We start from the raw sequence: 12,797 nt of genomic DNA on the forward strand, positions 1-12,797 counted from the left end.
ACAGGATTTATTATCCACCTGACCCGGCCACTGCATTAAAGTGGTGTTTGCGTACCCGTTCCTGGTCACTGCATGTGTGGACTGTATCATATGTATATAGCTGTCCTGTGTGTACTGAGGAGTGTGTATATGTCCTGTGTGTACTTTATCATATTTATATAGCTGTCCTGTGTGGACTGTATCATATGTGTATAGCTGTCCTGTGTGTACTGAGGAGTGTGTATAAGTCCTGTGTATACTTTATCATATTTATATAGCTGTCCTGTGTGGACTGTATTATATGTGTATAGCTGTCCTGTGAGGACTGAGAAGTGTGTGTAGCTGTCCTGTGTGTACTGAGAAGTGTGTTTAGCTGTCCTGTGTGGACAGGAGTGTGTGTATGTCCTGTGTGTACTGTATCATATGTATATAGCTGTCCTGTGTGTACTGTATCATATGTATATAGCTGTCCTGTGTGTACTGTATCATATGTATATAGCTGTCCTGTGTGGACTGTATCATATTTATATAGCTGTCCTGTGTGGACTGTATTATATGTGTATAGCTGTCCTGTGAGGACTGAGAAGTGTGTGTAGCTGTCCTGTGTGTACTGAGAAGTGTGTATAGCTGTCCTGTGTGGACTGTATCATATGTATATAGCTGTCCTGTGTGTACTGAGGAGTGTGTATTTGTCCTGTGTTACTGTATCAATCATATGTATATAGCTGTAGTGTGTACTGAGGAGTGTGTGTATTTATCCTGCTATATTATATATATTAATTGTTTTATCTGAGTAAGGGTGCTGTGTAGTTGGAGAAGGGGGATGTGTGTTGTGTGTTGTGGTGGAGGGCGTGATTGCATGCTAGGGTGTGGGAAGGCGGGATCCAGGGGGCCCAAGTAAATTCTTGCCCAGGGTCCAATCAATATTAAAGACGGCCCTAGTAACAAAGGGTTTTTGGAGTGCCGGTTCCTTGTAATTTTTGGCAGCCCTTTCACTTAGTGCATAGGCTTTAGGCTTCCTTATCTCGTCCTCCTCCTCCTCCTCCATCTTATCAACATCCTAATTAGGCTGCCCTCGCTCCTAATGTTTTAGTGGGTCAGTTCAGCAGCAGACCCTCACCCCTAATGTTTTAGAGGGTCAGTTCAGCAGCAGACCCTCACCCCTAATGTTTTAGAGGGTCAGTTCAGCATCAGACCCTCACCCCTAATGTTTTAGAGGGTCAGATCAGCAGCAGGCCCTTGCTCCAAATGTTTTTGAGGGTCACCAGCAGGCCATCAATCATAATCTTTCAAGGGTGTATAATGCCCTACTTTATGTGTAATAAAGGGTGTATTGGAGTGCCGGTTCCTTGTAATTTTTGGCAGCCCTTTCACTTAGTGCATAGGCTTTATAAGTGTAGGAGTCCCATTACCTGAACAATTGTACCACAATGTGAATGAGGTCCTCCATTATGTGATATACAGGTTGTATCGGACTGCCTCTTCCTTGTAATTTTTTTACAGCACTTGCACTTTATATACAAATAAATATACAGGAAAGAATGTTTCCTAACAACGTTTCCTCTAAAATCGATTGTATCTTTGGTTTTGTGCGTATTATTGTCAGTCTGTAAAAGTGGCGTACTATTCGGACAACATTGTTCCCAGCAGCGACCTGGGAGTCCAAGATGCATCCAGACATCCTCCCCATGCTGTTCCCGAACCATTTCAGTGGTGTTTCCATCAATTTCTGACCTTTTCCTGTGAACCAGACACCCTCCCCTCTTCAGAGCAGGTGGTGCCTGGTTTAATGCTCGGGTTCTCCCATTGACTTCCATTGTGCTCGGTAGACCCGAACACCCGAGCACTTTAGTGCTTGATCAACACTAGTCACCACACCGGCCAACATGCGGGGCCACGTGGGATTTCACGCTGCATCTACAATCAAGATGGCGGCAGACGCTCTTCTCGGTCAAATGGATGAAGGTAAGTATGATTTTGTTATTTTTTTATTTTTTATACTGTAATATTGCTGTCAGATGCCGCGATCAGCTATGAGCGGTGCAATTTATTGAATAACTCACTGACTGTACTCATATTTTAATTGCATGCAATGACAAATCTATTCAGATCCAGGTACTGCTTTCGATAATGGAGAATATTTTTCATGGCACAACCCCGTTAAAATTACACTTTTACAACCAATTTCTTTAAATGCTCCAAAGCATCAACAGCACAATTAAAACATGAAGCAACTTTGCATTTACAGGTCTTATGCAAATCTATAGATTTCCATGGTTGTGTTTGCAGCTTGTAATGTCGTCTGATCCTGCCATCTTACTTCCTTACATCCATCCCTTACGTCTTACGGATATCTTCCGTATATGTTAGTAAGGGTATGGCTACATGTGGCGTAAGGGCAGCAGATTTTGCACAGCTGAATTGCGTGTGTAAATCAGCAGCATATGACAGTACAAGCAGAGTCTGCATAGGAGCTGTAGACAAAATGCTGGAAATGTTTCATTAAAACTATGAATGTAGCAAAACTAAAAGGAACTGTGATAACACATGGCACCGTCTCATCTCCTCAAAAGTCAATTGACATTTTTTTTTTACCATTGTTTACTTTGAAGATTAACTAAACTTTTAATTAAGTTTTTGTAAAAGATCTAAATGTCCTAATAATACTTTTTTTTATATACTTTATTAATGGATTTTGAATTTTTAATAGAGTTTTCCCTCTCTAAAGCGCAGCTTTCCCTGCGCGCCTTAAATTCCCTTTTCTGCACACCGCTGACGTAGTGTACACTTTATGAATGGGGCCGCAGAGAATGTTGTACGAGCAGGAGCACATTGCTGCATTGCTGACATGTCGTAGTTTTATTCTGGCTGCCTCTCTGCATCTTTGCCGTGCTGCCTCCGGAACTCCGGCCCGCCCCCATTATAGTCAATGGGGCCGGAGTGAACCTCCGGCGGCACGTGTTTACTAGCGGCAGCACAGATCCGGCAGGCTGTTCACCCACCGGAACAGCCTGCCGGAGAAGGCTGCCGTTAGTGTGAAACTAGCCTTAGTGAAGCAGGCACCGGCAGGAGCCCGCTCTGCTAATCCTGGCACAGCACATTGTTACAGGGCACCCATGTACTATGCCAGGAGTTAGTAATCCTCCGGGGGTCACGGGCAGGAGCAGCAATGTGTTCTCCCGCCTTTTAGCTCTGCTACATCTGATTTAGGCCTCATGCACACAAAAGTGTGCCGACCGTGCCCTTATTGCGGCCCGCAAACTCTGGGTCCGCAATATAAGGACACGGGCCGTGTGCGTTCTGTATCATGGATGTGGACCCAATCCAGAAGGAGCAGTGCAGAAGGGAGGAACGGAACCCCAGGGAAGCACTAAGGAAGGCTTCGGTGGGGTTTCTCTCCGTGCCTCCGCACCGCAAAATAACAGAATTATTTTTTTTTGCGGTGTGGACGGATTATGGGCCCATGCAAGTTGAATAGGTCTTCATCCATCTGCGGCAACTGTGCATTGGGGTTCCCAATAAACGGAGTATGCATGAGGCTTCACAACGTCCTTCAGTATTCACTGAGCTCTAATACTCAACTTACCTTCACATGCAGATGCTCATCCAGAAGAATGTTCCCAGGTTTTAGGTCCAAGTGGAGAAGTGGAGGACTCATAATATGGAGAAAGTTCATTCCTAGGGCTATCTCATGAATGAATCTGAACTTTAGCAGCCAGCTGAGGGTATGTGTGGGAATCAGCTTCTCTAGGGATCCATTCTCCATATACTCCATCACAATTCCCAGAGGATTTATACAAATTCCATAAATTTGGACAATGTATCTGAATTTTATCTTCTCCATCTTGGATGCTTCTTCCATTAAGTTCTTACAGGTTTTGCTGCGTGAATGAGCAAACAAAAGCTTAATCAGTATTTTTATTAACATATATTTAATATTCGTTATTTAATCCTGCATCTATGTATACATGTATGATGGCAGTTTTTATCTTTCACATGGATTTATAAGAATGGTGGTGGTGGCATAAACTACAGTATACAAAGGACCATATTTCTATCCATTGTCATATTGAGGAAGGTTACAGCTGTATCTCAATGGCAAGTCAAGATATCCTCACGTGTCCCCATTAATGCTAGATATTTCTGCCATAGCATGTACTACTACAGAAGTCTGGAGTGTTGTGGGCGTGCTCTGTGACTTATACAGAGGTCATCGTGCATAGAAATGTGTTTAACCCCTATTGTCAATGCAGCATCCCATGCTATCTGTTCCCAGCCTTATAATAGAGTAGAACAATTACCTTTCTTTGCAATGTCAATCAAAAAGGTGTGATTTTCTGTGCTTTTCAAACAGTTGGAGAAAACGTGTCCTACACACAGCATTGAGGAGGCAGCATGACTCAGAGATTGGCATTGTCACCCACAGCACTGGGTTCCTGAGTACAATTCCAAACAAGGACACTGGCGTGGAGTTAGTATGCTTTCCTCATGTTTGTCTGACTCCAAAACCCACTGGTAGGTTAATTGCTGCCCTATGAAATTTTCCCTAGTGTGCTAATCTGAGATAGGTAAAGGAATATGAATGGTGACAGTCTCTATACAGCCCAACTGAATATTATAACAATAGAAAAGAGAAAAAATATTTTAAGAAATAATAAAGTGTGACATTTTCTATTTTGTAAAGAAAATAGTCTATTGAAACAAAAAAGTGATACAGTTGGCAAATCACAGATGAACATGTAATTATTTTCCTAACTGATATTGCATTGACCAGTTCTATCCTATTTCCTACTTCTCAGTCATATTATATGCCACAAACACAATGCTTCATATCATCTTCCTTCCAAGCACATAGTATATTGGAAATGTATTAATATCACCAACCATATCTAGTAGCAATATAATTAGGTACTTGAAAGGTAATTGTACCTGTAGAATAATGGGAGAGTAAGATGAGATGATAAACAAAGTACACCCTCCTTGACTTATATATATCTGCTCCTTATGCAGCTAACCCAGGAGGGGAGAGTGAGAAGATGAGAGTGGTGGTGGTGGTTGTGATGGCAACGATGGCGGTGATAGTGGCAGTCCTCGCTCTGGCACTCCCTGAGTTGTGCATTAAAGGAAGGGGTGCACCCTTTCTACTTCTCAGGGCACTTCTTGATTTGGTGCCTCCTGCCTGATGGTAGGTGGGATGTCCTCATTGTCGGTTGGTTTCTAAGGTTGAAGGCAGGGCTCTCGTGAGGTACTGAGAAGGAGCAATGATGTGGCAGTGCAGGTTGGCGATAAAAAGCAATCATGAGGCTTGTTTAAGGTGAAAGCAAGTCAGTTGTACTGAAACAACTAGGCAGAAGCCAGTGACAGCATGATCTCCATAAAACCAGTCAGCCTAGACCAGACATCAGCAGTACAATATTGTATTATCTATCTTGCTAGCCAAGCCTTGGTCATCCATATCTAGGACAAACTCTCATCATTGTCACGGGGGCCAGAGAAGGCAGTGCAGGACTCAAACTAAAAACACGTAGATAGTGATGTAGCTGGATGTTCATACATTCTGCGGCTTTCTAATAATCTGTGAGTTTTTCAAGTCCTTGACATTTTCAACATCTCTGCTTGCTATCAATAAACGAGAATATTCTACTTGTGAACATTGTCTCATTGCACGACCCAGTTTTGGCCAAGCTTTAGCTGTTGAATAAATGGCCTCGTGTTTGAGTCTACAATACTTTGGTATACAGAGGGGTTCATAGTTGACTCAATGACTGCAGGGTGTCCAGGTCCTGTGGCTTCAAAACAAGCCGAAATCATCACTCCTCCACCATCGTGCTTGACAGTTGGTATGAGGAGTTTGTGCTGTTATGCTGTGTTTGGTTTTCCCAAAACGTGGTGCTGTGCGTTATGCAAAAGCATCTCCATTTGGTCTAGTCTATCAAAAGAACATTGTCCCAGAAGTCAACTGGTTTGTTCAGATGCAACTTTGAATAAGCTGCCATGTTCTTTTTAGAAAGAAGAGTCTTTCTCCTGGCAACTCTTCCAAATAAGCCATACTTTTTCAGTCATTTTTGAATTGTATCGTCATGGACAGTGGCGTACCTACCATATAGGCAGACCATGCAGCTGCTATGGGGCCAGTGAGAAGGGGGGCCGGCAGTGGAGGAGTCTCCGCCCCATCTATCTTCCTAACTGTCTCCCGCCTGCTAGCTCCTCCTCCCGTCTTCTAGCCCCGCCTCCTATCTGCTAGCTCCACCTACCGCCTGCTAGCTCCGCCTCCCGCCTGCTAGCACCACCACGCCTGATTCCTCTGGATTGCCATAACCCCGCCAGTAATGAAGTGACTACTTGTAGGTGAGGAGAGTGCAGAGGTGTATGTGTGGAGGGAGGGGGGTCACTCAGCTTTCCCAGGCTATTCCTCTGCACATATGCCATTCAGAACAGGAGGAAAGCAGGTTGTCAGTACATTATGTAATGTGACTCCGCTTTCCTGATGTCCTGCATGGCACCAGTGCAGAGGCATGAGAAGATATGAGGGTAGGTGGGAGTTGTGTTACTCAGCTTTCTCAGAATATTCTCATGTCTCTCCACATGTGCCATGCAGGACAGCAGAAAAGCTGGGTGCTGTTACATCATGTAATGTCACTCAGATTTCCTGCTATCCTGCAAGGCATAAATGCAGATAATAAGAACATGTAAAGGCAGGGGGAAGGGGTTCACCCAGCTTTCCCAGAGACTCCTGTCTCTGCACATGTGTCATGCAGGATAGCAAGTAATGTCAGTGTCTCCCAGCTGTCCCACAGAGGATGGGGGAAGGGGGGCACTCACTTCCTCAAACTTTTCTCATGTCTCTGCGCATGTGCCATGCTGGACAGCGCGAATATGGGGATGGATCTAGGTAAAGGACTAAAAGAAAAACCCAGAGTCCGCTGAAAGGAAAAGCTACAGATTCCTAAATGGGACAAAAAGGATCGCAAACCTAAGCAGGAAAACCTGGACCAGAAACCATTCTCACCACTAGGTCATGGAGCGATCTCTTGAGAAACCGAGCGAGTAGCCACCCGCTGCGACCTTCTGACCCCAGGCATGACAGGGTCATCGATAAGTCATGACCCCCTCGTGACAACCAGATTTTTTTTTAATGTCTTGATAAATAAGAACATAGAATGCAAAGAAATAGAATAAAAAGTGATCAAAAAGAGTTTTAAGTCCCAAAATTATACCAATGAAAACACAAGGTGTCCCACAAAAATGAAGCTATCACACAGTTCTGTTAAAACGACAAATAAAAAGTTATGGGTCTTGAGATGCGGTAATTCAAAAACTTTTTTTTTTAAACGATTTTTATTGTGCAAAACTTGTAAAATGTATAAAAAAAAACTATGTGTATTTGGTATCACTGTGATCGTAATTACTCAGAAAATAAAGTTAAAGTTATCATGTTACTTAAGCTAAAAAGTGAACACCTCATAGTATTGCTGTATTTCCCATCCCCCAAAAAAGAGTAAATTACAGTTATCAATAAGCCTACTTTCACACTGGCGTTTTGGTTTCCGTTTTGAGATCCATTCAGGGCTCTCACAAGCGGTCCTAAACGGATCAGTTTTGCCCTAATGCATTCTGAATGGAAAAGGATCCGCTCAGAATGCATCAGTTTGCCTCCGTTCCATCTCCATTCCGCTTTGGAGGCGAAGCGTTTTGGTGTCCGTCTGACGAAACTGAACCTAACGGATCCGTTCTGACACACAATGTAAGTCAATGGGGACGGATCCGTTTTCTATGACACAATAAAAAATTAATCCGTCCTCCATTGACTTTCAATGGTGTTCAAGACTGATCCGTCTTGGCCATGTTAAAGATAATACAAACTGATCTGTTTTGAACGGATGCAGACGTTTGTATTATCTGAACGGATCTGTCTGTGCAGATCCATGACGGATCCGCACCAAACACGAGTGTAAAAGTAGCTTAAGTAGTGTGTACCCCAAAATGGTGCCACTAAAAACTAAAACGTGTCCCTCAAAAAACAAGCACTCATAAAAGCCCTAAAAAAGTTATAGGGGGAGATTTATCATGAGGAGAATATTTGAAGGCAGTGGGCACAGACAATACTGATTAGTTTACCCAAAGTGTATATACAGGTGAAACTCGAAAAAATTAGAATATTGTGCAAAGTTCATTTATTTCAGTAATGCAACTTAAAAGGTGAAACTAATATATGAGATAGACTCATTACATGCAAAGCGAGATATTATAAGTCTTTATTTGTTATAATTTGGATGATTATGGCTTACAGCTTATGAAACCCCAAAGTCACAATCTCAGGTCCCCTTTGCTCAGGGGGTATGGATTAATTAGATGACTAGAGTGTGACACTTTGAGCCTAGAATATTGAACCTTTTCACAATATTCTAATTTTAAAGGGAGTCTGTCACCACCATATGGCCATATACAGTGCTTACATTGTCCTATAGCACAACTATACATGAATGTAATGATACCTTTGTTATTTTCTTTACACTTGCAGAAGCTGTAAAAACGAAGTTTAATTCATATGCAAATGAGCACTCACAAGTGCCCAGGGGCGGCGTTCACTGTATTGGAGCCCAAGCTGCTCTGCCTTTTTTCATTGTTTCCCCGCCCCAGCCGCTGCATATGCCCACCCTCCTATTCCCTTGCGTCTTCCTTCAGTCCGGCCGAGATCCCGCGCCTGTGCACTGCCTCGCCGGGCCGGAGCTTGAGCACTGAGATGCACATTGTGGGCACGGCATCGCTTTAACTACTGCGCATGCGTCGGCAAATGCCACATTGCCGTTGGTTTCGCGCCGTTCGCCGGCGCATGCCGGAGTAACCCCCAAATTAAATTTGAGCCTTATAGTACAGTATACAATGTAGCAATAAACATCCATGGATAACATTGTAAGTAGGGATGAGCGAACCCGAACTGTATAGTTCGGGTTCTTACCGAATTTTGGGGTGTCCGTGACACGGACCCGAACCCGAACATTTTTGTAAAAGTCCGGGTTCGGGTTTGGTGTTCGGCGCTTTCTTGGCGCTTTTTGAAAGGCTGCAAAGCAGCCAATCAACAAGCGTCATACTACTTGCCCCAAGAGGCCATCACAGCCTTGCCTACTATTGGCATGGCTGTGATTGGCCAGTGCAGCATGTGACCCAGCCTCTATATAAGCTTGGGTCACGTAGCGCTGCACGTCACTCTGCTGATACAAGTGTAGGGAGAGGTTGCAGCTGCGACGTTAGGGCGAGATTAGGCAGATTAACTCCTCCAAAAGACTTCATTCTGTGATCGATCTCCAGCTGTGGATCATTGAAGTGTTAATATCGAATTGCTCACTTTTTTTAGGCTGCCCAGAGCGTTTTTATATCACTTTTTTCTGGGGTGATCGGCGGCCGTTTTGTGGCTTGTGGTGCGCCAGCACAAGCTACCACCAAGTGCTTTTAACCATCAATAGTGTGGTTATTTTTTGCTATATCCTACATCAGCTGCAGGCTGAGCTTGTGTCACCGAAGTGCATTTAACCCTCAACAGTGTGGTTATTTTTTGGCCATATACTACATCAGGTGCAGGCTGAGCCTGTGTCACCCAAGTGCATTTAACCATCAATAGTGTGGTTATTTTTTGGCCATATACTACATCAGGGGCAAGTTGAGCCTGTCACCCAGCGCCTAAAAAATAGACCTGACATTTATATTCCTCCAAATCAGTACTGTTTTAGCTGGTCAAGTTATTTGTAGTGACCGTAAAAGCACAGTTTTTGTTCTGGGTTGAAAAACTATTCCCAAATTTGCCATTCTCAAAATTAGTAGTTTCTGCTATATCAGGCCTACTTTAAATCTATCCTAAAAAGGATATCTTAGATTCAAGGTGCTGATAGTGTCATTCAGAAAAACTTAACACACACGCTACCGTGCAGATACAAGTCTAATTCTGTGATTAAAGGTATATCTGTCACACAGAGCGAAAAAAATAGGCCTCACATTTCTATTCAACCAAATATGTACTGTTTTAGCTGGTCAAATTATTTGTAGTGACCGTAAAAGCACAGTTTTTGTTCTGGGTTGAAAAACTATTCCCAAATTTGCCATTCTCAAAATAAGTAGTTTATGCTATATCAGGCCTACTTTAAATCTATCCTAAAAAGGATATCTTAGATTCAAGGTGCTGATAGTGTCATTCAGAAAAACTTAAAGGGCTTCTGTCACCCCACAAAACTCATTATTTTTTTTTTTGGATAGTTACATTCCTTATAGTGCGATATAGGAGAATATAATCTTATCACTTACTTTCATGCGGCCGTTTCTTTAGAAAACGAAGTTTTATAATATGTAAATCCGGTCTCTACCAGCAAGTAGGGCGTCTACTTGCTGGTAGCCACAGCAGAAAACCACCCCCTCGCCGTGTTGATTGACAGGGCCAGCCGGGATCTCCTCCTCCGGCCGGCCCTGTCAGTATTTTAAAAATCGCGCGCCTCTGTTCATTCGGCGCAGGCGCTCTGAGATGAGGAGGCTCGTCTCCTCAGAACTCCCTCAGTGCGCCTGCGCCGATGACGTCTTCATTTTTTTTTTTATGGTGTTTATCGGACGGGGTGGATCATGTGGTATATTTATATAGCCGGTCATTACGGATGCAGTGATACCTAATATGTGTAGTTTTATTTTATTTTTTTCATTTTATCTCTTATAAATGAGCGGATAGAAAAGGCAATTTATTTTATTTTACATTTTTATTTATTTTTTTTAAACTTTTTTTATTTTCACACATTTTTATCAATTCCCTTTTGGATCTTGAAGATCCAGTGGGGCTGATGGCTGTACTATACTTTGCAATGCTCTTGCATTGCAAAGTATAGTACTATCAGATTTCCTGATAGGTGGCAACACCGGACACCTTTGCAAAGTGTCCGGTTGCCATGGCAACCATTGGGCCTCTGCCATCACAGCATGGCAGCTCGATGGTTGAGAGAGGGAACCCCCTCCCTCTATTAACCCCATGGATGCCGCGGCATCTAAGGGGTTATAGCAGAGTGTCAGCATACAGCTAACACTCGCTGCTAATGGCGGCAGCTCAGTAACAAAGCCTCCACCATCAAATACAGCAGGGGGACCGCATCAGGGGCAGGGGGCACAAATGGAGGCAGGACACATGGATGGGGGCAGGTAGGGACAGGCAGGGAGAGTGCCTGGCCGGCAAAGAGGCAGGGCTCACAGGGGGGGTTGAAGGCAGGGCTCACCGAGGGGGAGCCACAGATCGATGCAGGGGGCACAGATGGGGCCCACAGATTGGGGGGCACGGAGGACACACTACCTAATTTCAGGTTCCCATCTGCAGAGTGCAGATCAGAGCCTGGACCAGGCACTTTTACACTAGCGCAATCCGATTGGTTAGTCTGCACAGACTAACCAATCGGATCGATCGCCGGCAAGGGACCACTCTGATTGGTCCCTTGTGGGCACTACTGCACTCTGCACTGTCCGTGACGGCAGCAGGGCTGGGGCAGAAGCTTTAATCCAAGCGTCTTGCAGCACTTGGATTAAAGAGCTGCCATGACGTTTATACACATATCTGCACGGGGTATGTGCAAATAGCACATATATAGCCGTATGGCAGTCGGGAAGGGGTTAATACATGCCAAGGCAGCTTAAGATACTGAGCTTCCAAGTATTCTACTTGCGTGCTCGCAGCATCTTCACCAAGTGGTTGTCCCCATATCTGCGTGTCAAGAGGGAAAGTGTGCTGCTCCTAATCCCACTAAGGCCTCATGCACACAACCGTTTTTTTTACGGTCCGCAAAAACGGGGTCCGTAGGTCCGTGATCCGTGACCGTTTTTTCGTCCGTGGGTCTTCCTTGATTTTTGGAGGATCCACGGACATGAAAAAAAAGTAGTTTTGGTGTCCGCCAGGCCGTGCGGAGCCAAACGGATCCGTCCTGAATTACAATGCAAGTCAATGGGGACGGATCCGTTTGACGTTGACACAATATGGTGCAATTGCAAACGGATCCGTCCCCCATTGACTTTCAATGTAAAGTCAGGAGTCCCTTTTATACCATCGGATCAGAGTTTTCTCCAATCCGATGGTATATTTTAACTTGAAGCGTCCCCATCACCATGGGAACGCCTCTATGTTAGAATATACTGTCGGATATGAGTTAGATCGTGAAACTCAAATCCGACAGTATATTCTAACACAGAGGCGTTCCCATGGTGATGGGGACGCTTCGGGTTAGAATATACTAAGAGAACTGTGTACATGACTGCCCCCTGCTGCCTGGCAGACCCCCCCCCCCCTGTTTTTAACTCATTGGTGGCCAGTGCGGCCGGCCCCCCCTCCCCCCCTGTAGTTAACTCTTTGTTGTCTAGTGCGGCCGGCCCCCCTCTCTCCCCTGTAGTTAACTCATTGGTGACCAGTGGGCCCCCCCTCCCTCCCCTGTAGTTAACTCATTGGTGACCAGTGGGCCCCCCCTCCCTCCCCTGTAGTTAACTCATTGGTGGCCAGTGGGCCCCCCTCCCTCCCCTGTAGTTAACTCTTTGTTGTCCAGTGCGGCCAGCCCCCCCTCCCTCCCCTGTAGTTAACTCATTGGTGGCCAGTGGGCCCTCCCCCTCCCTCCCCCTCCTAATTTAAATCTCCCCCCCTATCATTGGTGGCAGCGGAGAGTACCGATCGGAGTCCCAGTTTAATCGCTGGGGCTTCGATCGGTAACCATGGCAACCAGGACGCTACTGCAGTCCCGGTTGCCATGGTTACTTAGCAATTTGTAGAAGCATTATACTTACCTGCGAGCTGCGATGTCTGTGTCCGGCCGGGA

General features: G+C 44.8%; 1 protein-coding gene across 1 annotated transcript in view; it reads right to left on the reverse strand.

Moving 5' to 3' along the window:
- The window catches only part of ANKK1 (ankyrin repeat and kinase domain containing 1), a 164,921-nt gene that overhangs the window by 99,270 nt on the left and 52,854 nt on the right, over window positions 1-12,797 (reverse strand). The window contains exon 2 of the mRNA XM_040426855.1: window positions 3,566-3,860. Coding sequence (XP_040282789.1) covers window positions 3,566-3,860 — 295 coding nt within the window. The remainder of the gene's footprint in view (window positions 1-3,565; window positions 3,861-12,797) is intronic.

This window comes from Bufo bufo, chromosome 1 (genome assembly GCF_905171765.1).
Source record: "Bufo bufo chromosome 1, aBufBuf1.1, whole genome shotgun sequence".
NCBI lineage: Eukaryota > Metazoa > Chordata > Amphibia > Anura > Bufonidae > Bufo > Bufo bufo.